At 57.1% G+C, this 27,306-nt stretch overlaps 9 protein-coding genes across 9 annotated transcripts; 5 read left to right on the top strand and 4 right to left on the bottom strand.

The window, feature by feature from the left end:
- Positions 1-325: 325 nt before the first annotated feature.
- Positions 326-2,222, top strand: PUNSTDRAFT_121236 (mitochondrial pyruvate dehydrogenase E1 component beta subunit). Its single transcript, XM_007385210.1, has 5 exons — positions 326-971; positions 1,035-1,373; positions 1,437-1,814; positions 1,864-2,010; positions 2,067-2,222. Exons 1-5 carry the CDS (start codon positions 630-632, stop codon positions 2,079-2,081), a joined length of 1,221 nt encoding a protein of 406 aa, XP_007385272.1. The 5' UTR covers positions 326-629; the 3' UTR covers positions 2,082-2,222.
- A 563-nt stretch (positions 2,223-2,785) lies between these two features.
- Positions 2,786-4,427, bottom strand: PUNSTDRAFT_121235 (uncharacterized protein). Its single transcript, XM_007385209.1, has 4 exons — positions 4,139-4,427; positions 3,894-3,920; positions 3,309-3,838; positions 2,786-3,243 (listed from the first exon to the last, which is right to left on the bottom strand). The coding sequence occupies exons 1-4, from the start codon at positions 4,353-4,355 to the stop codon at positions 2,941-2,943; spliced, it is 1,077 nt and encodes a 358-aa protein (XP_007385271.1). The 5' UTR covers positions 4,356-4,427; the 3' UTR covers positions 2,786-2,940.
- A 97-nt stretch (positions 4,428-4,524) lies between these two features.
- PUNSTDRAFT_104402 (uncharacterized protein) lies at positions 4,525-6,242 on the top strand. The gene is made up of 3 exons (XM_007385208.1): positions 4,525-4,558; positions 4,619-5,201; positions 5,253-6,242. The coding sequence occupies exons 1-3, from the start codon at positions 4,545-4,547 to the stop codon at positions 6,156-6,158; spliced, it is 1,503 nt and encodes a 500-aa protein (XP_007385270.1). The 5' UTR covers positions 4,525-4,544; the 3' UTR covers positions 6,159-6,242.
- A 1,495-nt stretch (positions 6,243-7,737) lies between these two features.
- PUNSTDRAFT_144569 (uncharacterized protein) lies at positions 7,738-9,474 on the top strand. The gene is made up of 6 exons (XM_007385207.1): positions 7,738-7,782; positions 7,830-7,881; positions 7,934-8,051; positions 8,103-8,585; positions 8,637-9,000; positions 9,056-9,474. Exons 1-6 carry the CDS (start codon positions 7,759-7,761, stop codon positions 9,176-9,178), a joined length of 1,164 nt encoding a protein of 387 aa, XP_007385269.1. The 5' UTR covers positions 7,738-7,758; the 3' UTR covers positions 9,179-9,474.
- A 504-nt stretch (positions 9,475-9,978) lies between these two features.
- Positions 9,979-12,404, bottom strand: PUNSTDRAFT_104396 (proteasome 26S subunit). Its single transcript, XM_007385206.1, has 9 exons — positions 12,042-12,404; positions 11,840-11,985; positions 11,566-11,785; positions 11,398-11,506; positions 11,166-11,337; positions 10,703-11,108; positions 10,549-10,644; positions 10,229-10,492; positions 9,979-10,178 (listed from the first exon to the last, which is right to left on the bottom strand). Exons 1-6 carry the CDS (start codon positions 12,378-12,380, stop codon positions 10,937-10,939), a joined length of 1,158 nt encoding a protein of 385 aa, XP_007385268.1. The 5' UTR covers positions 12,381-12,404; the 3' UTR covers positions 9,979-10,178; positions 10,229-10,492; positions 10,549-10,644; positions 10,703-10,936.
- Positions 12,405-12,565: 161 nt separating this feature from the next.
- On the top strand, positions 12,566-14,569 carry PUNSTDRAFT_126887 (PCI-domain-containing protein; the record flags this gene model as incomplete). The annotated part of the gene is made up of 11 exons (XM_007385205.1): positions 12,566-12,666; positions 12,720-12,813; positions 12,864-12,946; positions 13,004-13,145; positions 13,198-13,351; positions 13,401-13,505; positions 13,556-13,675; positions 13,749-13,896; positions 13,953-14,200; positions 14,256-14,324; positions 14,371-14,569. Coding segments are annotated over 11 exons (1,282 nt in total), but the record flags the coding sequence as incomplete, so codon positions are not given.
- Positions 14,570-14,660: 91 nt separating this feature from the next.
- PUNSTDRAFT_104390 (uncharacterized protein) lies at positions 14,661-15,701 on the bottom strand (the record flags this gene model as incomplete). Its single annotated transcript, XM_007385204.1, has 3 exons — positions 15,517-15,701; positions 15,264-15,452; positions 14,661-15,202 (listed from the first exon to the last, which is right to left on the bottom strand). The coding sequence occupies exons 1-3, from the start codon at positions 15,578-15,580 to the stop codon at positions 14,661-14,663; spliced, it is 795 nt and encodes a 264-aa protein (XP_007385266.1). The 5' UTR covers positions 15,581-15,701.
- A 516-nt stretch (positions 15,702-16,217) lies between these two features.
- Positions 16,218-18,951, bottom strand: Pslcc11 (laccase; the record flags this gene model as incomplete). The annotated part of the gene is made up of 23 exons (XM_007385772.1): positions 16,218-16,273; positions 16,346-16,393; positions 16,446-16,512; positions 16,563-16,682; positions 16,734-16,754; positions 16,806-16,994; positions 17,048-17,101; positions 17,154-17,174; positions 17,227-17,375; positions 17,428-17,458; positions 17,514-17,533; positions 17,589-17,652; positions 17,703-17,748; positions 17,809-17,835; positions 17,890-17,982; positions 18,039-18,074; positions 18,127-18,154; positions 18,208-18,267; positions 18,315-18,410; positions 18,462-18,543; positions 18,602-18,670; positions 18,720-18,771; positions 18,824-18,951. 23 exons carry the CDS (start codon positions 18,949-18,951, stop codon positions 16,218-16,220), a joined length of 1,557 nt encoding a protein of 518 aa, XP_007385834.1.
- Positions 18,952-24,716: 5,765 nt separating this feature from the next.
- PUNSTDRAFT_71345 (uncharacterized protein) lies at positions 24,717-27,170 on the top strand (the record flags this gene model as incomplete). Its single annotated transcript, XM_007385203.1, has 7 exons — positions 24,717-25,076; positions 25,131-25,527; positions 25,694-25,821; positions 25,969-26,247; positions 26,320-26,736; positions 26,802-26,846; positions 26,886-27,170. The coding sequence occupies 7 exons, from the start codon at positions 24,717-24,719 to the stop codon at positions 27,168-27,170; spliced, it is 1,911 nt and encodes a 636-aa protein (XP_007385265.1).
- Positions 27,171-27,306: the final 136 nt, after the last annotated feature.

Here is a 27,306-nt window from a genome sequence, read left to right as displayed (position 1 = left end):
TCCGTCCGTCTTTCCTTGAGCGCTCGCCCGAGAACAAGCATTGCGACCTTCGCAGTACCCGTGTAAGAATGGCCTACACCTACGTATGTAGATGCAGGTTGCTCCTCTAACCCAAGATCGGGGTTAAGACTTGCTCTAACGCCGCACCGGGAGTCCGGGCGATTCGAGACACGACCGACGGGATGCAGGCGTGGACCAGATGTGAGCGTAAAACGGATCTGAAGAAGCAGCTAGCGAAGAGGCCATCAGTTGGCACAAGCTCGTGAATATCGCGAGAGCCCATAAAGCCACCCCGGCTACCGGAGGCCAACTAAAGTCGTGCGATGTCGGCCCTCTCTGCACGCGTTTTGTTTCGCCCAACGGCCGTCTCCGCTGGCGATATTCGTCGTAGCGGTCCTCGTCCGACATCTAGCTCACGAATCATCGCCGTGGATGTGAGCGGCCGTGAGCCAACATGAGCGGCTTCGGAGGTGTCCGGGACTCGCGTGCGAACGACCTTCCCGAACGAGACTTTTGGGCCTGTCCGTGCCCCAACGGGTTCTTGCAATCTGCCAACGCGACTCGCTCGTCGTCGCCTCCATCCGCTTCCTCCCCCATCCCTTCCTCCTCTTCGCCTTCCTCCTTCCAAAATGTCTGCCTCGGCGCTGGCTCGCATACGCCCCGCCCTCGCGCGCGCCGCCGTCCGTGCTCCCCGCTCCGCTTCCGTCCTTGCCCGTGGTCTCCAGACCGCCGCCGACAGCACGACGCCCATCTCGGAGCCGGCCCATTCTGAGCCGTTCAAGGTCCGGCTCCACGACGACTCGTTCCACGCCCACAACTTGGATGCGCCCAGTCTCGAGGTCGAGGTCACGAAGGATGGCCTGCTCAAGATGTACAGCCAGATGACGACCATGCGTCGCATGGAGATGGCCGCCGACGCGCTTTACAAGGCAAAGCTCATCCGTGGCTTCTGCCATCTTGCTATCGGACAGGTACGTTCATCGTTTCCCGTGGATCTGTCTGACGCACGCTAATTCAGCGGTTGGCGCGTACAGGAAGCTGTTTCCGTAGGCCTTGAGCACGGTATCACCCCGGATGACAAGGTCATCACCTCCTACCGTTGCCACCCCTTCGCCGTCCTCCGCGGCGGCTCCATCACCGGTGTGCTCGCCGAGCTGCTTGGTCGCCAGGCCGGCATGTCGCACGGCAAGGGTGGATCGATGCACATCTTCACCAAGAGTTTCTTCGGCGGTAACGGTATCGTCGGCGCGCAGGTTCCCCTCGGCGCCGGCATTTCGTTCGCGCAGAAGTACCTCGGCAAGAAGGAGGTCACGTTCGCGATGTACGGTGACGGTGCTAGCAACCAGGGCCAGGTGTTCGAGGCGTTCAACATGGTTCGTTATTTCACCGGCCGCTCTCGCGCGTCATCTGACGATGCTGACCGTTCGCGCTTGCAGGCTAAGCTCTGGGACCTGCCTTGCGTCTTCGTCTGCGAGAACAACAAGTACGGCATGGGTACCTCCGCCGAGCGCTCCTCGTCCAACACCGCCTACTTCACCCGCGGCGACAAGATCCCCGGTCTGCAGGTGAACGGCATGGACATCATCGCCGTCCTCCAGGGTGTGCGCTACGCGCGCGAGTGGGCGCTCTCCGGCAAGGGCCCGCTCCTCGTCGAGTTTGTCACCTACCGCTACGGCGGCCACTCCATGTCCGACCCGGGCACCACCTACCGTACTCGCGAGGAGATCCAGCGCATGCGGAGCACACAGGACCCGATCCGCGGCCTTATGCGCTACATCGAGGAGTGGGGTCTCGCGACCGAGGACGATCTCAAGGTACGCCATAAGTGGAGATCAAGTCGTGCTGATATTCATGCTTTATCAGAAAATCGACAAGGAGGCAAAGGCTACCGTTGACAAGTCCGTCGAGGAGGCCAAGGCGTCGCCCGAGCCGCCGCTCAGCGACCTCTGGACCGATATTTACTACAAGGGTACCGAGCCGCCCTTCATGCGTGGACGTGAGCGGGAGGAGGTGAGCACCTGCTACATCACGATGGCTACGAACAGCGCTGACAGCTTCGCGAGCAGGTTCACTACTACTAGACGCTCGCGCGCTTGTGATGTTATGCTATTCCCATTGCCTTGGGCTATAGATTAATGCGTGATTGGAAAGCGATCCGAGTGTGTGTGTGCGCGGATAGTGCATGATCATGCCGTTCCAATATCGTCTATTCGATGAAGTGCTGATATTCGCTCCCACCGAAACACCAGTTTTAGAGCTTCCCTGTGATGTTTTCGGGAAGGCACCCAGTCCGCTATCAGGACATTAGCCTGCGCATCTGGCCCTCTTGTTCATGCACCGCGTTGTTGACCAGCGTCATCTACATCTCTCACGAAGCATCATCGCCAGTTGAGTACATGGTTTGGCCATAAAGGAACACAGTCCGACGAGCGTGCGCCGTCAGATGTGTATCGACACGAAGTCGCCCAACACCGAGGAGCAGTCCAATGTGCCGAGCAATCGACTTGCGCGGCATCGTTGCTGAATCGTCGCGAAGCGGACCGAGTTTGGGCCAACAGCTTGGCAGCTTATTGCGCTGGGGGTGATCTACAAATGCATCGAGAAGCTGAAGTCCGCGGAGGTGTAACCTGACGATACTCTTGCATGTACTATACAATACGCCTTTGGACGACGTTGCGAGGACAAAATCGCGCATATATGCATGAATTACGACGTTGTATGATGTAAGATCATGCGTGGTCCCAAGAGCTACATCGACCGGCGTCTGCCAGTGTCGAACGGAAGGGCGCGATATGTTATCGTTACACATGAGAAGAACTTCGGGAGGGGAGGATGCAGAATACACGTCGTAAGTACAATTTAATTGTTTGATGATGACGATATGGGACCAGCGCCGTGAGTTCAAGGAGGGGAATGTAGGGAGACCAAGAAGGATGGGTACTAGCGCAGCTTCTTCGCCACGCCCTCCGCCTCGCCACGAGCGAGCTCGGCCGCGAGGTGCGGGTCAAGCGCCTCAGATTCGGGGCCGGCGGAGGGGGCGCTATTCGCGGTCAGCTGTTGGAACGGCGAGGGCGCCGTGAGCGGGCGGTGGAAGCGCGCGCGAAACTCGTTCGGCCCTGCGGCGGCGGACGCGGACTCGGCGTGAGCCTGCGCGTGGGCTTGAACGTGGGCCTGCGCGGCGTACGCCTGTTGGGCGTCGTAGGTGGAGACGCTGCCCGGGTCGGGGCCGAAGCGGTAGCGACGCTGGGGTGACGCGATCGTTCTGATCAACGGCGGATCGCCACGTTCGACGGGGATGGGAACCTCACCTCTGCGTCCCATTTGTCCCAGGCGTGGGCGATGACGGGCTCGAGCGAGGCAAGCTCTTCGGTCGTCATGGAGAGGGTGCGGAGGACGTGCTGCTTCAGGAGTGGCGCGCAGGAAAACGACAGGAGCAGCATTTGGGCGAAGGTCTGCCCGCCCGTTTGACTGTTTGGCACTTCGGGGACCGGAGGCTCTTGAATCATCGGTGGCGGCGGAGGAGGCGGCTGTTGCTGTTGCTGTTGCTGTTGTTGCTGCTGCTGCTGCTGCGGCTGTTGTTGCGGCTGGGGTGGAGGCGGGGCTGGAGGAGGCGGCTGCTGTTGCTGCTGCTGCTCGTGCTCGGGAGGAGGGAAGACCTGCTGGTACGTCCCATCGGGGTTGAGGTGGTATTGGACGTCGTCCGCCGTGGTCGGGTTGCCCATGTCGTACCCGAGCTCCTGCAGCTTGCGGGCTTTGACAAGCGCTCGATGCTTCCTCTGGCGCTCCCTGGCGGCGGTGCGCACGCGCTCGCGCCGCGCGAGCTCCTCGGGCGACACGTCTTGCGCGAAACTGGCGGCATGCCCCTGAGGGGTCGTCGGGTTAGGGGGCTGGACCGCCTGGGGTGCCGGGGGTGGTGGCGGCTGCGGAGGCGCGGTCACGACATGTTGCGGTTGCGGGTGCTGCTGCTGCTGCAGGTGTGCTTGAGGTGGAGGTTGCTGAAGATGGGGTTGAGGTTGCAGGTGAGCTTGGGGTGGCGGGTGCGCTTGAGGCGGCGGGTGTGCAGGTTGTGGCGGGTATCTGGGAGGGGGCGGGGGACGTCCATTGACGGGCGCATCGACCACCACCGGGTTTTCTGCACGGCCGCGGGCGGGGGAGTTGTCGATGTAGACGCCGAGGGCGGCGAGCCTGTCGCGCTCGCGCTTGCGGCGCTGTCGTTCGGCGGCCTTCTCGCGCTTCTGGCGTTGGGCGGGGGTCTCGTTCTCGCGGGAGCGCTTGACGCCGCGGGAATGAGCGGCGGACGAGCTGGCGATGGAGGCGGCAGCGACGACGCTCTGGACGAGGTTGGTGTGATCCATCGGTCCTTTGGGGGGGCGCGCTACACCGTTACGGCGGAGTGACGGCGACCAGTAACGGTTACGACTCCGAGGGCGGGAGTCCTGCGAGAGTGTGACGGGCGTCCGCATCTGGCGCCCTTCATCCGCAAGTCACACGCTCCGTCCGATCACATGCCCACTGGAATCACTGCAGCCGACATCGACGCAGGGATGATTGGCAAGAGGTAAACGGCCCGTTCCAACCCTCGGCCGTCGCCCGGTACGCTCACCCACCGTTTCTGTAGCATCCCGGAATTGATCTTCATCAGAGTCGCCATCGCATCTCTCCGCCTCCTGGCCCCGCTCAGCGTCCTCTACGTCGTCGCGAGCTGCTATGCACGCAGCCTCCTCTGGTCCCGATGGCTAGCGCTTTACGCGTGCGCGGAAGCCGCCTTCTGGCTCCTGGTCTACCTGCCGCGCCAGACACGATTGCAAGAGGTGCGCACATCCCGAGCCCGACGCCGTGCTTCCGCTGATCCCATCCAGGCCGCGACCCACCCGCCTTTGCCTCCCAGAGAAGAGCGCGAAGCCCTCTTCGAGCGCTGCTTCAGCATCATCAAAGACTCCCATGCCGTCTCGGGATGGTTCATGCCCCGCTTGTCCGAGCTCAAGCGCGAAGATGCCGAGGACTGGTTCCTCTGGGCCATTTTCTCCTCCGACCGCAAAGACTACCGTGAGGAATGGCAGGACGAGCTCGACGGTTATGTGCAGAAGCTCGAGACTATTATCGGCCGCAAGCTGGAACCCGGCCGAAGCCCGCACGTCAGCAGCTTGAAGGTCACCCTTGACCCCGTCGTCAGCCTCCACCGCCCGCTGCTGTGGTACGCTGTAAGTCCCGGTAGCTCGTATCCAAGTATACTAGCGCTTACGAACGGGTAGATCGTTTCTCTGATGGACACCATCACGGCGATCGCGATGCGCCTGCTCGGTTTCCAGCACCATGACTCCACGCCCTGGTTCAACGTCTTCCCGCCCCGCCCGCTCACCATCTTCTCTCGCCCTTCTCCGGTCCCCCACCTTCCGCACTGGTACCGCCCACACCGCTCGTCAAGCAAGCCGCCCATCCTCTTCATACACGGGCTCGGCATCGGCCTCTGGCCTTACCTCCCCTTCTTCCGCGATCTCCTTCGTGCCGACCCGGACGTCGGCATCCTCGCGCTCGAAATCCTCCCCATCAGCATGCGCATCACTGACCCGCTCCTTTCGCGCTCGGCCATGCTCTCCTCCATCTCCTCCATCCTCGCCTCGCACGGCCTCCCCCGCGCGACCGTCGCCTCGCACTCCTTCGGCACCGTCCTCACCGCGCACCTCCTCCGCGCCCCCGCCTACGCCCCGCTCGTCGCCGGCGCGCTCCTCATCGACCCCATCCCCTTCCTCCTCCACCTCCCGAGCGTCGCCTACAACTTCGTCTACCGCGCCCCGCGCGACGCCAACGAGTGGCTGCTCTGGTACTTCGCCAGCCGCGACCCGGACATCGCCCGCGCCCTCGCCCGCCACTTTTTCTGGTCCCAGAGCGTGCTGTTCAAGGAGGACCTGGCGGAGTGCGTGAAGGCGGGGAGGCGCGTCGCGGTTGTGCTCAGCGGGCAGGACCAGATCGTGGATGCGCCCGAGGTGTGGAGGTATCTGACGGGAGAGGACGAGCCGACGGCGCGCTGGAGTCAACCTGGAGGTGGCCTGGACGTGTACTACATGAAGGGCCTCGATCACGCGATGGTCTTCGACACTCGCGAGCGCCGCAAGGTGTTGTTAAGTGCGCTACGGGAGATCCAGGGTGCGAGCACATGAATTTGAAGTGTCGATAGAAGTAGATTAAGCGCATGCCGTATCCGTGCTGTACACACTATGTGATCTATAGAATATGTTTCCATTCATGCCGTATCCGTGCTGTACACACTATGTGATCTATAGAATATGTTTCCACTGAAAAACTCGGCCAATCTGGATCTTCAACGCTGATAAGTTACCTCTGGCGACTCTTGTTAGTCAGATTCCTTGTTCGGTTGCAGAGGCAAGGGGAGTTCGCGTACTCAGAATCAGAGTTTGGTGGACAGCTCGTTCCATGAAGGGAGTCCAAACGTTTCCGGGAGAGATTGCCATGTAGTGCGTTGAAAACCCGTCCACTTCCTCGAGGTGGCGGACGCACAGACCTGGCATAACACGCCTCCGGCAGAACCGAGCCACCACGGCCGCAAGATCAGCACTTCGCGCGCCAGGGTCAGTGTGACACTGTAGGACAGCCTCGCCTCCGTACAGGCCACTTGTCTCGCGCAATCGGGAACTTGTTCTCGACCCCAATGAGTGAACCAATCTCGCTGCTCGCATAGCAACTTTTCTCGGCCGAGAAGCGTAGCGCGCTGTGCATTCGGCGGTAGCAAAGCGACGCCCTGGCCATCATCCCTGGGTGCTCCGTCGAGTATGTTGACCATGGCGTTCGGGGAGGAAATGCAGAGGTAATATGCGAATGGGAGGAGAATTGGTATCTCCATGTCGATGGCCAAACCTTGCTGAGGCTGTATAACGAGCCAAAATTGATCTGGGTGGCTACCCACTGTCTCTAGTCTCTGGCTGACCACGGGGAAACAATCCGAGTACGATGTGGGAATCTGGCGTTTAAGAACGATAATGGCATCCTCGCGCAGCTCGTGCATCTGGTACTTCGTCGCAATGCGTAGGATCCCGCGTATGCGGGAAAACTCATACGCAAATCCATTGGTGACGAAGTTTCTGTATGAAGTATACCGGGTACTCAGTTCCGCTCGATCATTGCAGGCGAAAGATGTAGGAATGCTGACCGTCTGGCGGAAAGGGCCCACAGGACATGCCCGACATCGTCCGGTTCATCATATAAAGGAACTGTGGGAACGCTCCCGGTCTCGTTCTCTGAAGGATGTGCCAGTCGAAACATGTCGTGTAACACATCCGACTGCCTAGCCAGCATGCCACGGTAGAACCGGAACTCCTGCACGGTCCCACCTCCTGGAACACCTGCGCGTACGATAATATTTCCTAAATACAGTACCGGAGATCCTGTCAATAATGTAATACAGAGCGTTTTTCGTCCTTCGTTACTAACCATCGTCAAACCAGGGTTCTGCCCGGATTACTACGGGACTGACCGATGGAGATGCGGATTGCTCCATCGGCAGTAATGGTAGGAATCGACGCCCGTCGTACGCGCACGGATTCTGAAGAAAGGTGAGTGGGTGTGCTTTATTAATATCAATATTGAAGTGACGCTACGCACCTCCGAAGACTCAGGTTGAAAGCGAGAAATATAGGGGCATACGTGGGAAATTTTGCAAGAAGTATCGCTCGACTGGGCGTGAGTCTAAACGGCCGAGCCTCTCTTCCAGCGACCGCGTCCCCCACCGCATACACGCAAAAAATGGCCAAGAAGAAGAACAAGGCTGTATGTTCCCTTGCCTATTTCCTTGCATCTGTGACTCACAGGACTAGGTCATCCGCCCCTGGTGCTGGTACTGTGAGCGGGAGTTCGAGGATGAGAAGGGTACGTTTTGCCCTGTTGCACGATGACGACGTTCATCCTGACACCGTTACAGTTCTCATGCAGCATCAAAAGGCAAAGCACTTCAAATGTGGAATGTGTCCTAGGCGTCTCAACACCGCTGGAGGATTGGCAGTGCATATACAACAGGTCCATAAACTCGAGCCAGACCAGTGAGTCGCTTGTCCTGCGCGCCTTGGGTATCCATCCTGAAGGTTCGACAGGCTTCCTCGCATAGAAAATGCGCTACCAGGAAGAGACGGATACGAGGTTGAGATTTTCGGCATGGAGGGTATCCCGGCGCCTGATGTGGCGGACTACAAGCGCCGGAAGGAGATTGAACTGGGATTGGCTGCCGGTACTATATCCCAACCGCAGGCCAAGAAACCGAAGATTGAGCATCGACCACTGACTGAGGAGGAACTGCGTGCTCAGCTGGAGGCGCACAAAGCATTAATGGGCGCCAACAACGATACCTCGTCGGCCCCGACCACCTCAGAGGCGGTTTACAATGCTGCTCCTCAGACATACGCTGTTCCGGCAGCGCCGGCGGTGCCTATTCCCCCACCAGGAGCCTCGCCTCCTCCCGGTTTACCTGGAATGCCTCCAATGTTACCTCCTGGAATGCCTCCCCCAGGGTTCATGCCAGGACAGCCTCCATTCCCTCCGCCGTTCCCTCTGCCAGGGATGCCCCCACTGCCACCAGGGTATGTTGAGTCGCTGTAGTCTGGAACTCAATGCTAACCCGGTTATCCTAGCATGAGCCCGCCCCCCGGTTTCCCTCTCCCTCCTGGCATGCCACCACCAGGGATGCTACCCCCCGGTGCGCCACCCTTCCCCTTGCCGCCAGGCGTTATGCCCCCGCCGCCTGGTGTGCTGCCTCCAGGCATCGGTCCTCCGTTCTCCCCGCCGAACGCTGCCACGCCCCCAAGACCGCCGCCGCCTTCAGCACCGACGTTCGTTCCGGCCGCTAGCGCACATGCGCCCAAGGCACCCTCACCCTCTGCTGCCCCACCTGCTCCTCCGGCACAATTGACGCTTCCCAACCCCGCGTTAGCTCAGACCTTGCCCGAGTTCAAGAAGCCGACGGACTTGAAGTGGAGAGATCCCAACTTCTCACCGGTATGAACAATAAATACTCGTAGCTTCGTATAATTACTGATGTTCACACGCACAGGACGAACAACGAGCGAATCATCCGAAGTACTACTTCAACAAGGAGAATGCTGCGGATGTCGACGGTGCTGCTCACGAAGAGTCTCGCGGCAAGAAGCGGGCAAGGGCAGAAGACTTCCTTTAGGCCATCGGCTCTGCCGTTAGTTCCTCCCTGTTCTCAGCCCACGTTTGATGTTGCTAGGTCCGGAGAAGTGGGGAGATCGTATAGCTGGGGTGGATCAGCGTGGCGAAGCGGCTATCATCAGTCCGTCCCGTCCATCGTCATCACTGGTCTCCATGTCCAGACGCTCACGCCTGTGACTATCAGCTAAACATGTTCCATACTGCATCATGGTGCGGAACCTCTTTCTCCATGTTCCTGGCTACGTTTGTATGCTGTACGGTTGGTCATCTCTTCGATGGTCTTATATCAATATCCTGCATGATCGTAAGGTGTGTTCCAATCAACAAACGTGCCTATGAATAGGTTTAGGAGACAAGCCGCTGGCATCTCACGCCGAATATCAATATCGAGGCGCCCTGAACGTGTATAAGATTTTGTCCGTCCAGCTCATCGAGATGCGCTCAAGCGTATGACTAACGTTTGCCGACAGAAACTGGGTGGAGGGTAATCACGGACTGTCTACATTCACTGTCGCTCTATGGGGATGCTGACGCGACAGGGATCCTGACTGAGGTGACTTGCGTAAGGCATGGTGTAATGGTATCAAGTATCCTGTCTGATACGATTTGCCTACAAACCCTCGCATGTACCGTATTCTTATGTGATTTCTGTTGGGGTTTCAATGAAACGAGGACACGAGGACCGACGGTGCTAATGCTGCATTCTCATATCTTATGAAAGCGGTCTATGTAAGACGCTGTGATTCGGATAGTGACATGATGAACGGCCACACGAGATATCGCGAGACCTTTCCCTAGAATATGCAGGAAATGCATGTATCTCTGTCATGCTCCATCAGGACCTCCCAGATCAACCTGCGCCATCCATCGTCTCGTCTCTAGAGGCGGTATTCGCTCGTGGGCCTAGCCCGCCACCCCTATACGGCGTCGATGCCATTCAGCTCACGGACGGGGACATCGCACGGACCCTCGCTTGGGCAAGAGCGCACGACATACGCGGGGTGCGTATCGTCCACCTCATACATATAGATCGCCTGATGAATCGCTGCAGGTCGCTGCTGGCTGGCTTAGATCCAGAAAGGGCTGTTTTACTCTTACGTGACGACCCATCACTTTGAAGAGGGAAAGCCAGATAATGTCGGTGAAGCCAAGGCACGATGGACGGTCTCGAAAGAAGACAGCACACGCGCACGTAGCCTCCTGGACGCGTTGCATACGCATTTCTCGCCGCTGCTGTTCCAGGCGCCGGCGGGGGCGCACATGAACTGTACGGATGCGCTCGCGGAGAGCTGGATGACGACTGTCATACCCGAAGGTACACTCCGTAATGATAATCCTGCTGCAACGGAGACTGAAGAACCATGCTGCCAGCGATGGCTGCCGATGGTCTGAGCAGACCACTGGAGACCTTGCAGACGTGGATAGACGCGGACTGGTCCAGCAGAGCCGTATGCGGAGACTGTCAACAGGCAAGTATGATTACCACTTGCCACAACATGCTGACCTGACCTGCAAGCACCCGTACAGACGGTTAAAGACGAGTGGCGCAGTGAGCAAGCCAGCATCTGGGGGAAGATCGGATCGTGGCTCGGCTTGCCGGAGTTGGATGCTTGATCTGAGCGGATGCCCCAGAGACAGAATATATTATTACAATGTAAAAGTCGCATTCCATCGAATTCCGCAACAATACGAGCACGGCAGTGCAAGTCCAGCGCCTAGATTTTGGACCGAGCACCCAGCATCCGGTCCCGTCCACCTCTTAGTACAGCACCTTACTTAGGCGCTGGACCGCATTGAGGAGTATGTCGCCCTGCCGGATTACGGTATCGTACTGAGCGTTCTTGAGCGACGGACGATTGGTCTCGACGACGCCGTGAACCTTGTCGATCGTGCAGTGCAAACGGCCGGAGGCGATGAAGCGCGAGAGTTCGCTGCAGAGAACGTCTTGTCAGAAGAGTAGAATAACACGTAAACAGTCGTCTGCTTACTTGTCGACGAACTCCACGCTGACGCCGAACGCAGCGCTGAGGCTCTCGAGCGTCAGGCTTCTGTAGCTCTCCAATAGTTGCGAGTAGGCTAGTATACGCATCTCGCGTACGTAGAACCGAGTATGGGGTGAGAGGAGGCGGGATGGGATGAGGTAGGTTTGTTCAAGGGTCGCTGAGGACATGCCATTCAATACATTGAATACATAGATTACAGAAGAGTGAAGAGTCGCACCTAGAGCGACGAAGAACTTGTCATAATGACAGTCGTAAAGGTTCTTGGTGAGGTCCGAGAGAAGGGGGATATCCGGAAGGACCTGGTTCACTTCTGGAGAAGCGATGATCTAAACCACAACCAATCAATTTTGCCGTCTTCACGTCGACAATATACTCGTCCGCTAACCTTCTTTTTCAAGTCTACCCGTTGTAACGTAAGCGTGTTCGTGATGACGGTGAGGGCCACGAAGTCATTGTACGGTATTAATTCCGTCGCGGTGAATGTTGACAAGGAGTCGAAGAACAATTCGCCAGCTCGTTTAAATTGGCGGATTGACAATGCGTGCAGGCCTTGATAGACCTTGAGGCGGTTGCGACGGTCCCAGTCACCACCCTTTTCGATGAGCCTGAAGTCCCGCTAGTGAGACTCCGATGTGCAGCATATATGCGAATGGACTCACTCTTCCGCCTTCGCGAGGTTGGCTGTTATAAGGCTATGATCCAGGAAGAAGAAGCCGATCCGGACGAGTGTCAAGACGATGTCTATCCGCGAGCCCGCTCCGGCAGTCTTCTCCAGAGCAACTTTCTGAGCCTCGATTGCTTTCTCCTGGTTTGCAGGCATCATCAGACCCGCCCACGAGCTAGGCCCTCGGGAAAGCGCACCTTCTCTCCGATCCTCGTCAAGTATGTCGCTTTCGCTCTCAGCAGCTCCGCAACATCGGTCTCGCCCTCGATCGCTTTTGCCTCCTCTATCCTCTTCTCAAAGCTCTCGAGCTCCTCCTTGTTCTTAGTCTCTAGTTCTGCCAAAAGCTTCTCGTCAAGCGGTAGTGCGCCGGAAGCGGTCACGATGCGATAGTAGGGCGCCATTTCATCCGTTTTGATGCCATCGAGGAGAGATGTGCGCGCAGAAGCATGAAGTTGGGAAAGGGATGGCTTAGACAAGACAAAGTAATGCTGGGGAAGGACGAGGTTCGGGTACGGAAGGACGGTTTCCTCGGCCATGATGATTATTCTACAGACGATCTGGAGGTCAGATAAGTTGGTATGGACGCGATATGTGAATGTACTGACTGGGAGGTTGGAGAACGCGTCAGCTTCGAGACGCGCGTCGTTCGTGACGCGTACCCGTGCTCTCCTGCTCGACGTCCACGATCATCCTGGTCCATCCTCCGAATTTTATCTACAATAATGTCGGCTACAGCGTCAAGGCTGGTAGAAGCGGCCTCGCTTGCAAAGTCTGAACCGAAGAAGGCCGAGCAGATCTACAAAGACATTCTCAACGCCGCCGGTGCGTTTGCTTGATCTTCCACCGCGCATTCGTATACCGACATTCTGCCACAGCGTCAACAAGTAGTGGTGCACCGGAGTCCAGCGAGGCGCTGCGGGAGCAGGAGGCTGCGTTGGTGAAACTCGGCGAACTATATCGAGACCAGAAGTGCGATCCATAAACCCTACCACCGATGCTCCTCACTGAATGCTTATCAGGAATGCGGAAGGTGTCGCTGAAGTCATAACTCTTTCACGATCGTTTATGTCATCTACGGCGAAAGCCAAGACTGCCAAACTCAGTGAGTTGATGATAGCATGCACCCCTTCCTTGATGTGCTCATCGTCTGCTCATTCAGTCCGCACCCTCCTGGACTTCTTCAACTCTATACCCAACTCTCAAAAGACGCAAATCAGGATATTGACCGACAACGTCGAGTGGGCGAAGCAGGAGAAGCGCATCTTCCTTAAGCAAAGTCTCGAGACACGTCTCATCGGGCTGTAGGTCTCTGCCTTGTTCTGCGCACATCGTAAACCAACCTCCATAATGCAGGCAGCTAGAAACCAATCAATTCAAACCCGCTCTCTCACTGATCGACAACCTCCTCACCGAACTCAAGAGGTTGGACGATAAAATGATCCTCACCGAGGTCCATCTCCTGGAATCACGAGTGTACCGTGGGATCGGCAATTTCGCCAAGTCAAAGGTATGTCTTAACCGCATTCTTCAACTGTTTGGGGTTGACCGTCCCTCAGGCTGCTTTAACATCTGCCCGTACCGCTGCAAACTCGATATACTGTCCACCGCATCTGCAAGCCGCGCTCGACTTGCAATCCGGCGTCCTCCATGCGGAAGACAAGGTATGATTTGCATGGTATTGTCCACCCAATCATCTGTTGACGGCAAACAGGACTACACAACCGCATACTCCTACTTCTTTGAGACGTTTGAGAACCTTTCCTCTCAAGACGATCCGGGCGCATTGAACGCGCTCAAATACATGCTCTTATGCAAAGTCATGCTCAATCTGGTACGTGCGACTGGTCGCATATTTGCTCTATCTCCTTCCATGAGATGTCCTGTCCTCATCGTTCTCATGGTAGCCCGAAGACGTTACCTCTCTACTGTCCATAAAACTGGCGGCGAAGTACGCGCAACTCCGGGAAGTTGAGAGCATGCGCGCCATCGCTCGTGCACACCAGAATCGAGACTTAGCCGACTTTGAGAAGGCATTGCGGGACTATCGGGATGGTCAGTAGATATGCCAGGCCAGTTCAGAGAGGGCGCGCGGCTGAAACTTGCCACAGAGCTCTCATCCGATCCGACGATCCGTTCCCATCTTGCTGCGTTGTATGACACTCTCCTGGAGCAGAATCTCCTCCGTATCGTCGAACCTTACTCGGTAGTGGAGGTCGAGTATGTCGCACAACAGGTCGGCCAGGGACGACAAGAAGTCGAGGCCAAACTGTCACAGATGATTCTGGACAAGGTGTTCTACGGCGTGTTGGATCAAGGACGGGGATGTCTGCTGGTTTATGACGAGCCGGAAGTGGATGTGCGTATCACGTTCTTCGTGACCATGATCACGAGTAACATTGGACGTTATAAAGGACGCGTACGGGACCGCCATTGATACCCTTGCGGAGGTTGGGAAAGTCGTGGACTCACTATACGCTAAGGTAGTTGCCACTACTCACCTCACGTCTGTCGCTCACAATCCCGCAGACCGTCCAGATCGCGTAGCTCATTGTTCATCATAATTGTAATGCATCGCATCGTTCCGATCCGTTCTGTCCCCACGCCGTTGTCTCTCAAATCGACCGTGCGGTAGAAGAAATGGAGTATGAACGGGTGTTAGAATCTTGAGGATATCTCACGATAACGATTCCCAAAGTATCATCAATCCAGGCATCGCGACGTTTTCCGAACCCTGAGGACTCTGATTACTAGGTCTTAGGGATGGCATCCAGCTATATGGTAACATATACAGTCACAGGAAGGGCTTGACGCGTCTATTAGTATGCGACGCTGACGATCTGGTTTTCCCACTTCTCCCAGTTCTTGATGAGGTTTTCCGCCACGTAGTGGGCAACGTCTTTCCTTGATACAGTGGTGAAGCCCTTGCCATGGTCGCCGACAGATGAACGGTACTTCTCGGTGCACGCACCATCTGTCAGAAGTGCAGGGCGCACGACCACCGTGCTCGCAATGGCGCCCGTCGAGGGCAAGTCGTTCTTCCATGAACCGTCGGACGGAAGAACGTCGGAGGGGGGTTCCTCGACCGTCCATGGTTTACCAGCAGTCTGTGCGAGCACACGCTCCATGCCGAGTTTGTCGTCATGCGGCTGCCGGAGGAGGTAGCCGTACATAGGACGAAGGGTCCACGGGAGGTTCTTGTGCGAGGTTTTCGTAACACCGGTCGAGGATATAACGACGACCTTCAGCTTGGGTGGAGATTGCGGAGGAGCGGCGCGGAGAACGTTGGCGAGGGATCGCGTGCAAAGGTCGGGAGGGGTGATCACCGCGCCCTTGCGGATGTTCCAGGAGGGGATGCCGCCTGGTTCGAGGAATTGTGTCAGGCGATTGCGCGCTGTGGAAGGGTTGTGGCATGAACTAACCGAGCGTGAAGAGGAGCAGGTCGACATCGATACCCCCTGCCGCTTCCCAGCCTGCACGAACCTCGTCTTGGTTCAGGGCATCGCCTTTCACAAGCTTCGCTTTGCCGGAAGCGACAAAGCGCTGGATCGTCTCATTCTTGTCAAAGCAGGATGGGTAACGCAACAAGAACGTTACGCTGTAGCCCGCGTCTGCCAGTCAAGACGACGAAGATGAGCATGTGCGATCTCGTGTTGGAAGCGAGTCTGCACTTACTTAGGAGACGGATGGAAGCGTGGTATCCGATGTTACGGGAGCCACCGACACAGAACACGTTCATTGCGGAAAAGCGCGTCGGTTCAGAGTTTGTAGAGGTAGATGATGAGATAGGGGCTTCGGTGATGAAGGACGCCTCACGTCCTAGCGCTCTTATACGCTAGTGCCCTACGACTGCTATATCCCCCGCGAGTTCCGTAAGCGCCATCGTCGATGGTACGCGTTATGCTGGCGATAGTGCCGAACGCTCACTGCGGCTTGCGGTCACAGTATGAGACGTGGTCGCAGCAATGATTGCCGGAAGAGTTGGCGGCGAATCCAAACTGCGGGAAACTGCCCGTTGGTATCGGACGCTGCATCACGAGTGACCGCGGAATGAGCAGAAGTGAGACGCGGTAAGTTGCGGTTACTGCGCGCGCCACACAAGTTGTCTGCGCGCCGCAGGCCAGCATTGGCCTCATTCAGCCGGAGGAAATGCCGGGTGGTTTCGTCGCAGGGTAACACGGCAGAGTCGGAGAAAAGGCCACGTTGGCAAGCTATGCCACGACACCGTCCTCTACCGTCTACGCGAGAACGAGGAATGCACATGTGCATATCGAATATGCCGGGAGCATACATGTGAGCCGCTGTTATTCCCGCACATGATACAAAATTCTCTGAACCCGCACACCCGCGGAAGCAAGGTAGAGAAATACATCCCATTATCTTTCACCTAGCGGGAGCAAGTCGTAGGAAGGACACAAGTCGCGCCAGGAATCTGGTTTCGTTCCAACGAAGCGTGTCCAGTCAGAGTGTGGTAACGTCGTCAAGATGAAAGCAAGGCACTAACCCGTCGTACGGTCCGTTGTTGGAATATCCGGAACGTCTTCAGCGAACACTGTTGCAAAGGGCTCAATGCTCCGGACAAGGCCGTTACGACAACCCCATACCAACTGCGAACCCGGCATTCAAGTGAGGTTCAATGTGACAGTGCAAGAACCATGGTCCGGGGTTATCCTGTGCAAGCACTAAGCACATTCACGTGGAAATCGAAACGATCTACTCACAGTAACAAAACGGATCGTGACATTGTCGCTAGCACCACCGATGCTGACGGTATCACGCTTGACCGGATTATGGAAGTTATACTTGTCGGAGCCGGCGCTCCTCACTACAGAGAAGGCGTGCTGTCATTGCGCAGTGAGCAATCTTGACTAGGAAGCAGCACGGACACATACACCATGCAGATGTACGGGATGCTACAGAGACCGGTGAGCATGATAGCCGTTACCCCTCAAGGTGAAGCTTACAGGACCGCCGATGGCATCTACGTTTGCACCAGGCATCGAAACCTGTATAACCTTGTTGCGCGGCAATGTATACACACTTCCCACCGGCGCAATCTCGTGAGCAGTCTTTGCACCCTTCAGTATTTGGAGTAACACAGGGACGGGAGGTGGTATGAAAGGAACCCCGTTCACGGTGAAAAGACCTGCGGTCTGGAAGGAAGGAGAAGTCAGATGTGCGAATGCCGTCTGTAGATGCTACTTACGAAGTTGAATGCAAGGTTAATATATACGTCGGCTTCCCCTTGAGCATTCTGAGGCTGTGAAGTAACGTTAACAGGCCGTCTGATGTAAGGGACAGACAACCCTCACTGCAGCAGCATTCTGGAGTGGCTGAAAGCGGTGTTAGCGAAATAGGGAGGGGTATAAGAGTAAGCAGACGTACATGGAGATTGGTCTCCAAGAGAAATGATCCTGGGGACGTAACGTTTTGGGTCGGCTCGCCAGAGCTAGCGCCCACGTAATGCAAGACGGCACTGTTAACCCCGTTGAAGAATCCGTCGTACATAGCATCATTAGGTTGCGCGCGAATCCCTGCGGTATCATATCAGACCGTTGACTAAAACGTTGAAGTGATTTGACTTACAGTAATTATCGACACGTTTGTTAGCATTCAGCTTCACCATAAGATGTGAGATAACCTCTCCACTTGATTGGGATATAAATGCGCACCACAAAGGAGTATCGCTGCGCTGGTTTTATTGAAAATATATGAGGATTGATCCTTCCAAGGCGAGCGGAGCTTACCGGCGAGAATGTTAAGAGAGCCGACTTCTAAAGGCTGTACATTATTCCCTTCCACTTCGATAATCTGTGCATATTAATTCAATGGTGCACGTGTAAAATATCCTCGCAACGTACAGTCATCGAGTGGCCATCAATGGAGAAGTTGAAGCTCGGGTCACAACTGCGGATCAGTGATTAAGCCCACATGCATATGACACCGGGATGATGCGAGAACGCAAACCTCATCGACACCAAGCGGAACCGGTATCTGTGTTTCGCATGAGACCGAAGCGGTGGGTGTTATTGAGACCTATCAACATACCGTTTCCCATGCTCCACATTAATGGTAGCAAGGTTCACGTCTGGCCCGCCGAGATATCTGCCTTTTCCGTTGATTAAGGTAGACCATGCCTGGCTGTGGATTAATTCAACGTCAACGAATGTCAAGAGTCAATGGAGTGGAGGTCATACAGTGGAGCCGGAATTTGGCTGGAAACGTTGTGATACCTGCAGAATGGCGTCAAATTAGCGTCCAATGACCCGCAGACATGATACTAGCCAGTCCGATAGAGTGATTACTGTGGATTCTGAGATATCTGGGAGTCATGTCAAGGACATTATTGCTCGATTTATTGCTTACCATCGTCAATGTCGTACAGATGCTTGGCAGGATCATCCGGATCGTAGATGACGAGCGGCCCTTATACGCCGTGAGAATACATATGCGCTAACGGGTAAATAACAGACCTCTGAGCCCATCACAATACTGTAAAGATTCATGGGAGTGATACCAGTGAGTTCCCGTTTGATTTATTGGATTGAACTGATACGGAAACGAGTGGTCTGTGTTGCGACAATGAGAGAGAGTTTCACATATCGCTGGTAAAGACTGACTTGGTGCGATCGGGCATTGCGTCACAAATGCGGGCCCATCTGCGTAGACTGACCCATATCGCTGCTGGATACCGTGCCAATGCTAGCCATGCAACGATGGGGATGAGAACGTCTGCTTGGTTCGGGGAGTAAATACATACCACTGTAGTGGTACGGTTCATCGATGTGTCGTGAAGGTAGTCCTGTACATTGATAGCGAAATCCTCTCCCTTGATTTGCGTCAGCGTGAATCGAATTAGAACGCGTGCTAATTGTTACCTTATTCGCCGCAATGAGGGGTCCCGGAAACGTTCCTCCAGCGAGAACTGCGCTTTAAGGATGTTCAGCTTACCGAGAGTTCAGCCGCCAAGATGTTCACTTACGGACGAGGGAAGCCATCTGGTGCGATGACGCCGTTCACGATGGGCAGATTGGTATGTGGCGGGAGAGCAGCCAGACATGCACCGGCTGCCAGTAGAATAGCAAAAAATGCAGCAAGCACGACAGCCATGGTGTGCAGAACACGGCCGCTCGAGAGATAATAACTCGTTTAGAAGCGAGGTGCTCCTTGATCGGACACGGAGGATAAAGCGAGTTCTTATACTGCGGCCATCCTGACAAGCAATCTTCGACTTTTTGTGTGCTTTCGATGAGCGTGTACCTTGACATAGCACATCAGAGGCCGGCGCGCATCGGAGATCATAGCGCCATCTCATGGCAGACCCAGAGGAACGATAGTGTGTCCTAGTCGTCATCAACGGCAGGGAGCTCAACACCGGATCCGGAGCCCAGCGTTCCGCAATGAACATTATCTTGTTATTATCATTGACACCCCGCTGGGACCAGTCCTTACCAGGCTACCTGGAGAGCATGGCATGAAGATGAATGATCGTATCAGTTGTGGGCCGATCGACGTACGCCAACCACAGGAACAGTGCTGATGGATACCGTTGTACGACCGACAACAGCTATAGCCGTGCACTTCGATTTTCGCGGCTAATTAGTCGCTCTCCCGCTTTTAGGGCTGTACTAGTTACATTAGCTGTACCGTAGCTGTCCTAGGTCAATGTTAGTCAATGACAAGCTCCCTCCCGGGCGTTCGGTAGGGCCTCCGGGTGTGGGAAATGGCGATGACATCCTGGTGCTTCTCAGAAGCATTCCTGGGCGGTAGTGCTCCTCCCGGGCATGGTGGCTATGCCCCGTACACATGCAGGCCTGCTGGCTTCCCAACGCACACGATTTATGGCTAGGTATTATAGTACGAGTTGTCATGGTGTAGTTTGTGTTTGAATTGCGCTTTCGGGGCACTACCAAATAAAGAAATACTCGATTTGGAATCACAGAATATGCGATTCCTGCTCTCATATACTCTCACGGCCAGATCTAAGATCATTGATACCGATCATCAAGTCAAAGATTGTACTGATCGTGGGAATCCTGGAACATTGTGAAAAATTTCCAAGTCTGAGCGTTATAGATATTCCCACGGATCGAGACCTGTGGTATGTTCCTCCTCAGGGTGTCTGCCTGAACATAAGGCTGCAAAAGCACAGTATAATATCTGCTATATTAGTAAGACATTAGATGTCCCTTGAGAAATGGGCCGTGTTAATGTGGGGGGAGCTTGATAAAACTCTCGCGGTTTGCTCTTACCGGGCAAAATTCAGATAGGATAAGGTACCTAAGTGATGCCTGTGCTGAAGCGGCGGAGTCGGAAGTTCAAATAAAGTCACGTGCACACCGGCCCGGAGCACCGACGACTTTTGACCTGACCCTGCAGGGCAACCGTACCCGTACCCTGATGGTCATTTCCCGCACCCGGAGGTCCTACCGAACGCCCGGAAAGGTGCTTGATACGGAATTCCCACGTAGAATGCTTAGGTAACCACGGACTGAGCCATAGCCGAGGCAGGCATTGACTGATATTGACCTGGCACAGCTACAGTACAGCCATGAAAAGGCGGCAGAGCGACTAATTAGCCGCGAGATTCGACAACCAAGTGTACGGCTAATAGCCGCGTACTTTGTATAACTATAGCTGACACGGCTGCCAGGAAGATTGTTTCAGAGTAGTTATGTGCTGTAAACTCGGTATGGTACCACAGCTCTCGAAGATCCGTGCATGCTTGATAATGATACGCGTCAATCGCTATGCAAGCAATGTAACTCAGAGTCATCGGTATCGTGGACGTAAGTGTTTGTTGCAAGTGACGAGTGAAGATCTGGTGAAGCCAGCATACCAGGACACGCGTTAAGGTTGCAACCCGGGGAGGACGACACCATTGCGGGCCGACGTTAGCAGCTAGGCCAGGTCTTTTCCATCGCCGTGCGGGAAGGTTCAGCACTAGCCTAACACCTATGTCTCCATTGTGGTTGAAGCGCCTCCGTTGTATCGTAAGCATGTGCCGAATAGGATTTCTCTGGGGTGGAAGTGAGAAAGGGTGCTTGATAGCGTCGTAAGCCTCTGAAGCAGCCAAGTTAGCCTCGGTCAGAGTACCGAGCACGGTAGGCGCTGCAGTCGCAGAGACGGCTCGGCTTGTCGATATGTTTGATGCGACAGTTAGCACGGCATCTGAACATAGAAACCAATCATACTGAGTTTCGGGCAATACTTGCGCATCCGTTGCAATCGGATGGGGCAAGCCGCACAAGGAGGAAGATAGCAGTCTCGGTGCCGTACCAACAAACACATACTAATGCATGTCACCGAAGGTTGTGTGATGTCATGACGACAGTCCTTGCCATGTTTGAAGTTTCGTATAGTCGTATGGGATTGACGGCTTGTCGGATTTATGGCGACCATGTGCTGGTACCAGCCGCATCTGATGTGAACGGAGATTGTAAAACATCCAACACGGCGGCTCAGTGAAGATACGGAGAAATTGGGCTTCGACGAACCTGTGGAGCATCATGGTGTCGACGCCCCGGCGGATGACTGATGGGCCGTTTGGCACGTTCGGCCCGAATCGGGAACGCCGTGTAGGCATCGCTGGCAGAATACAGAATGCGAACCTATATAAGCATGCCAGACACCGGAGAAGGTTTATGATAAATCGTCGTCACATTGAGATAAGATTCGGACTGGAGTTGGTACTACCGATGGAGTCGGCCACCCCTACAGTTGCAACCGCATCTGTCATGGGCAATATGACGAGACTGAAAATTGAGATAAATGCGATAGTGAAGACATCTAAGTAGATGACGAAGCATGCGTGGCGCGAGTCGAGACAAAGTTCCAACACCACACCGTCGTTCAGCCTTTTCTGACGCCTTTTGACGCCTCACGGTCTTAAATCAAATTCCACGTCGGGTGATATACACAATGTCTACGTCCGATTCCGGCAAAAAATAGCCGATCGTGCCTTCCGAGCGTGTCCCGGTCCTCGGAAAAGCGCTCGCTATGGTGGTCACCATGGTGCTCTACTAGAGCAAAAGATAGGAATGTATCTACTCCTGCAGTGTACTGGTGGCAGAGCGGGCTGAAGTAGCCAAGAAATAGCTCTCGCTCCCGTAACCGTGTCAAACAGGGTCGAAGAAGCGTACCGGCCCTTTGCGGTACAGTTGTTCGCCACCACGATCGCGAGAGTACATCATTGTACACGGGCAGTGCTGCTCCGACAACAGGGGCGATACAGACGAAGCCCAACGGGATAGCGATCAAGGGGGCTGACAGCAAAGTTGATCGGGGGTGCTGTTGGGACGAACTGTCTGAAGGATCGCTTAGTAACGGGGCAGGTCCGATTTCGTGTGGAACGGCGTGATTTCTGTAAAGAATCGGCTTCGAATCGTGGAACAGATCTTCCGAGTCATCGCTGCACGCGAACGACAGGGCAGTCTTCCTTACTTGCAGGTTCGTTCGAAGGAGGCTGCGGCATGGCGGACATGTCCGCTAACATGGGGGAGTTCTCGGCGAGGAGGCCGCGGAAGACGCGAAAATGGGTGCCTTGAAGGATGACGTTTCCTCTGACAGAACTGGTATGAGACGACCACCGGAGATTATTCCGCAGGAAATACTTGCCATCGTCGTACCAGATGGGCGAGCGTCGACTTGGTCGGTCCGTCGCTCATGGCGCCAAGAGGTGAGGATGAGCGTCGGAAGGTTGATAGGGATGTATGAGCAGCACGAACACGTGGGGATGCCGTCGAAACCATGTCGTCCATTATTTCACGAAGAAGGAAGGTAGTCTGAGCAGAGTATGGTCATTACTCGAACGACAGTTAGCCTGCGCAAGGTATCGTCGTGACTCGAAGTAGAGAAGGGTCGGATCACGGCTTCCTCGTGGTCGAGTACAAAGTGAGGAATCGTTCTACCGAAAATAGGGTAGACGATCGTTATGGTCCAAAGTAGAGAAGACGTAACGCGGCCCGTAAACTCCGAAGGAATGATCATGCTTGCAGATCCCTATGGAAGAGCAAGCGTTCTATATAATCCGTGCAGGCAGTTGAAGGTCCGTGTTCAACTAGGAATAACCTATGCGAGCGTATGCATGTGCCGGTGCGACGCCGCGGGCTACAACGCTCATCCTACGAGATGGTCCGCAACGCCTTCGTGCACAGTTTTGAGAGAGCATATATGGCAAGGTTGCGGCCAAGTGGTATCGTGTACGCGGAACGGGATGAATCGTATTTCGCGCGATGCTGCCCGATTCGGGCGTTCTCGGGATCAGCTGCACCGGGGGCCACTACTTCGGAGGACATGGCGGTTGTACCCAAGGGTTAACGGGTGCCGGGTGGAGGCCGACGGCAAGAGTGCGATCTGATTGACAGGTGGGTGAGTAGGTGCTTGGGGGGCTGGGCAAGTATGTTCGCGCACCGACGACCCTACCCCTCCATTTCTGCTTTCTGCTTGGGCGACTGCATCTAATCCGGACGAGCTGGATCAGATCGCCCTCCGAAGGCGCGCGATCTCTGCCAAAAACGTCCCGCCTTGTCGTTGGAGGCTGTCCGGAGCGTCGGCGGCGTTGAGCTCGACCGATCGAATCGAAAGCTTCCGACGTCGCGTCGTCGTCGCCCTGATTCTCAGTTTTGTTTTGGAAGGGTAACGGGGACATCTGTGAGACGCACGGAAAGCAGGCACTACCACGAGCAGGGGTAGACGTTTCTTCCGGGCGAGTTTGTGTGGGCTGTGCTTGGCGAAGACATCACCATGGGAGGACGAGAGGGAAGCGCGTGATATCGGGTGAGCGGCGATCCGACGTTGGTAAGAAGTCGAAGGGTGCGTGGGCCGTTATCATATATCCGGAACGAGGGCGATCCGCCCCGTGTACGGAGGTCGTCTGGGCTTGCGGCTGCAGGTGGGTGTGGCAAATCCTCGAGGTTGTCGTGGAGGGCGGTGGACCGTGTAACGGTCGAGGACTAGGACCCTGCAGGATAGTTTGGGTGGTGGGCGGACTCGGTGGATCGGTCGCTGGCTGCGGACGGGTTTGCACGTCCAGAGGACCTGGATTCGCGGTCAGCTCGGAGGAGTCGTCTCATGGGCGTCTACCATGGCGTATCGACCGACGATCGTTCAAATCAAGCTGGCGCACAGACCCGGTGCAGGGGAGGGGGATCCCAGGGTCATGGCCGGGTCTGGGCGCGCCGCGGTCGTGGCGGCTGCGACCGCCGCTGGTCGCCGCGTATTCCGCGCACGGTGCTCGGCGTCGTCGAGCGTAGCGTTGCTCAGAAGGACGGGCGCACGGACGGCGACGAGGTGGGGGACGGGCGGGGGATGGCAGGATGGTACATATCGGACACCACGAGTTACGTACACGGGGATCGATGCGGCGTGCGTCCGTATAAGGCACGGCGCCTCCTGCCTCCTCCGCTCATCAGCCCAGCCTCTGCCGCCGCCGCGAACTCGCCCAGGTCTCGAACCCGCGCCCGGCCCCGTGAGTGCGAGCCTTTTGACCCCCAGCGCGCCGTGGCTGACGACACACCATGGCCTCCCCCTTCTCGTCCCCGCTCGTGCCCAGGTCCCGCGCCGCCCGAGAGCGCTCGCCCCCGACGCCCGTCTCCCCGCCCAGGCGCCTCCCGCCCCACATGGACCACCACTCCAGCCAGTACCGCCTCCACCACTACGCCCAGCAGCCCACCCTCCCCTCGCCCTCCCAGCTCAACCTGCCCTTCCCCCAGAGCTACTCCCGCCCTGCCTCCTCCCTCCTGCCCCCCATCACCTCCGCCGCCCGCTACCCGCCCGCCGCCTACCACCCCTCGCTCAGCGCCAGCACCCTCCCGCACTCCCCCTATGCCCACGGCCCCGCCAGCCCCTGGGCCCACCGCAGAGACAGCGACTCGATGCTGCCCCCGCCCAGGAGAGACCTGAGCCGCGAGCGCCGTCGCGACGTCAAGCGCGAGTCGTCCTCCTCCCACTCGCGCGAGCCCCCCGACCGCGACCACGCCGCCCCCCAGTCCGCCGCCGCCAGCAACCACGGCCAGCAGGAAGAGGGCGCCTCCTCCACCTCCGATTTCGTCAAAAAACTCTTCAAGATGCTCGAGGACCCCGCCATCGCCCACGTCGTCAGCTGGGGCCCCGCCGGCGACTGCTTCGTCGTCAAGGACATGAACGAGTTTACAAAGTCGATCCTCCCGCGCATGTTCAAGCACTCCAACTTTGCCTCCTTTGTCCGTCAGCTGAACAAGTACGACTTTCACAAGGTAAAACGATGCTCTCTTTCATCCATCGATCCCCTCTCACGTACCACTATCAAGGTGAAAAACACCGACGACAACCAGTTCGGCGAACACTCCTGGACCTTCCGCCACCCTGACTTCCACGCCGACCGGCCCGAGGCCCTCGAGAACATCAAGCGCAAGGTCCCCACCCAGCGCAAGTCCACCGGCGGCGGCATCCCCTCCTCCTCCCACAAGGCCCAGTCCGGCTCCCCCGGCCCCAGCGCCGAGGGCTCCTCCTACGAGCGCATCTCCATCCTCGAGAACGAGGTCGACCGCCTCCGCCAGACCAACGACGACACCATCCTCCGCCTCCGCGACCTCGAGGCCCGGTACGAGACCGTCCTCGCCGAGATCGTCGGCTTCCAGCGCAACATGGCCCAACAGGACTCGGTCATGAAGGACCTCATCCAGTACTTTCTCAAGATCGAGAGCGGTTCGTCTTCCTGCCCTCCTCCGCCTCTCTGATCTCCGCTTGACGCGAACCCGCCTTCGTCAAGGCAAGCTCCAGTCCGCCAACCCGTCACAGTCCGGCAACGCCCCCGCTCTCCCCGCCCCCGGCACCGGCACCCCCGACGGCAACCAGTTCATCGTCGCCGAAGACGCCCAGCGCCTCGTCGGCGCCCCCTACACCGAATCCGAGGTCGCCCGTGCCTCCCTCCTCCAGATGAACGAGATCTCGCGCCGGGCCGAGAGCGCCGGCATGTCCTTCCAGCTCGGCGGGGGCGCCGTCGGCGGCGTCCCGATCCCCCCTTCTTCCTCCTCCGACCCGGCCGCGGGGGCGACGTCGTCCATCGGCGCGGTGAGTACCAGCCTCGACTTGGCCATACCCGGATTCGGAACGGATGTTGACCTGCGATCTCCGGCGGCACGACAGGCCCACGCCCGCGAGCGACAGGAGGCGATCGAGCGCATGCAGGAACTCCAGCGCCGCGCCGAAAACTCGGTCGCCTCCACCTCTTCAGCCGCCGCCGCCGGTCCTTCCTCCTCCTCCTCCTCCGCCGCCTCTGGCCCGACCGCCTCCAACGGGATGGACGGCTCCGAGCCGTTTCTGATGCCGAGCGGCGCGGAGCAGGAGGGTCTGCAGGTCTTCACCGTCGGCTCCCTCCTCCCCCGCAGCCAGGTCGACGACCCGAACGGCAACTGGACGTTCGACGTCGGCGCGCTCGGCGCACCCGGAGCCTCCTTCGACGCCACGACCGCGGACGGACCGCGGAGCCAGGCGGAGGCGGGCGGCGAGCTCATGCGCCCGCCGAGCAAGCTGCGCGTCCGGCGGTCGACGTTCGTCCCCGGCTGGGCCGTCCCGCCGCGGGTCCTGCTCGTGGACGACGACGCGGTGACGCGCAGGCTGTCGAGCAAGTTTTTGCAGGTGTTCGGGTGCACGACGGACGTGGCCGTCGACGGCGTCTCGGCCGTCAACAAGATGAACCTCGAAAAGTACGACCTCGTGCTGATGGACATCGTCATGCCCAAGCTCGACGGCGTCTCCGCCACGTCCCTCATCCGCCAGTTTGACCACATGACCCCGATCATATCCATGACCAGCGCGAGCAAGCCGAACGAGATCATGACGTACTATTCCTCCGGGATGAACGATATCTTGCCCAAGCCGTTCTCGAAGGAGGGCCTGCTGGAGATGCTCGAGGTGCGCGGACCCGCCGTCGTTGTTTTTTTCGTATCGTTTTCGCTGACCCCGCCTTTCCGGTTTAGAAACACCTGATGCACCTCAAGGTCTTCCAGCAAATGTCGGGCAAGGTGCCGAGGCCGCTCACCCCCGCCGCCAACTCGTTCGAGGCGCTCAACCTCCCGACGACCAACCCCGCGGACGCGATCACGGACGGCTCCGCGGGCGGCGGCGCCGGCGGCGCGTCCGTCGTCGTCGGCGGCAAGATCAACCCGCTCCAGGCGTTCGGGATGACCGAGGAGCAGTACGCGGCGTTGCTGACGACGATGGTCAGCGAGGACTCGTTCGGCGGCGATCGCGGCGCCGGCGGGATGAACAAGCGCGCGCTCGAGATGGAGATGGACGACGGCGAGGGCCGGGACGGCAAGCGCGGCCGGTTCGAGGAGGTGGCGTGATGCGATCGTGCAGATATATATATATATACGTTGTATCATCACGCGAGTGTTTGCTATAGCATAGTTTCTTCTTCATACCAAACCCGAACCATGTATTACTTCTTCTACTATGCGGTAAACTAGGGGGAGGTCGTCG

Source organism: Punctularia strigosozonata (assembly GCF_000264995.1).
Source record: "Punctularia strigosozonata HHB-11173 SS5 unplaced genomic scaffold PUNSTscaffold_9, whole genome shotgun sequence".
Lineage (NCBI taxonomy): Eukaryota > Fungi > Basidiomycota > Agaricomycetes > Corticiales > Punctulariaceae > Punctularia > Punctularia strigosozonata.
This window is presented reverse-complemented; position numbering and strand designations above follow the sequence as displayed.

Bases quoted from the DNA above. Each gene is read 5' to 3' on its own strand.
- PUNSTDRAFT_121236 (XM_007385210.1), top strand. From the start codon at position 630: ATGTCTGCCTCGGCGCTGGCTCGCATACGCCCCGCCCTCGCGCGCGCC. The intron at 1,374-1,436 runs GTTCGTTATTTC...TCGCGCTTGCAG, and splicing joins TGTTCGAGGCGTTCAACATG to GCTAAGCTCTGGGACCTGCC. The intron at 1,815-1,863 runs GTACGCCATAAG...ATGCTTTATCAG, and splicing joins CGACCGAGGACGATCTCAAG to AAAATCGACAAGGAGGCAAA.
- PUNSTDRAFT_121235 (XM_007385209.1), bottom strand. From the start codon at position 4,355: ATGGATCACACCAACCTCGTCCAGAGCGTCGTCGCTGCCGCCTCCATC. The intron at 3,921-4,138 runs GTGCAGAAAACC...GCGCCTCCGCAG, and splicing joins CAACTCCCCCGCCCGCGGCC to CCGCCACCACCCCCGGCACC. The intron at 3,244-3,308 runs GTGAGGTTCCCA...GCGTCACCCCAG, and splicing joins GGGACAAATGGGACGCAGAG to CGTCGCTACCGCTTCGGCCC.
- PUNSTDRAFT_104402 (XM_007385208.1), top strand. The intron at 5,202-5,252 runs GTAAGTCCCGGT...ACGAACGGGTAG, and splicing joins GCCCGCTGCTGTGGTACGCT to ATCGTTTCTCTGATGGACAC.
- PUNSTDRAFT_144569 (XM_007385207.1), top strand. From the start codon at position 7,759: ATGGCCAAGAAGAAGAACAAGGCT. The intron at 8,052-8,102 runs GTGAGTCGCTTG...AAGGTTCGACAG, and splicing joins CATAAACTCGAGCCAGACCA to GCTTCCTCGCATAGAAAATG. The intron at 9,001-9,055 runs GTATGAACAATA...TCACACGCACAG, and splicing joins GAGATCCCAACTTCTCACCG to GACGAACAACGAGCGAATCA.
- PUNSTDRAFT_104396 (XM_007385206.1), bottom strand. From the start codon at position 12,380: ATGGCCGAGGAAACCGTCCTTCCGTACCCGAACCTCGTCCTTCCCCAG. The intron at 11,507-11,565 runs GTTAGCGGACGA...GTTGTGGTTTAG, and splicing joins GGGTAGACTTGAAAAAGAAG to ATCATCGCTTCTCCAGAAGT. The intron at 11,109-11,165 runs GTAAGCAGACGA...CGTTCTCTGCAG, and splicing joins AGCGTGGAGTTCGTCGACAA to CGAACTCTCGCGCTTCATCG.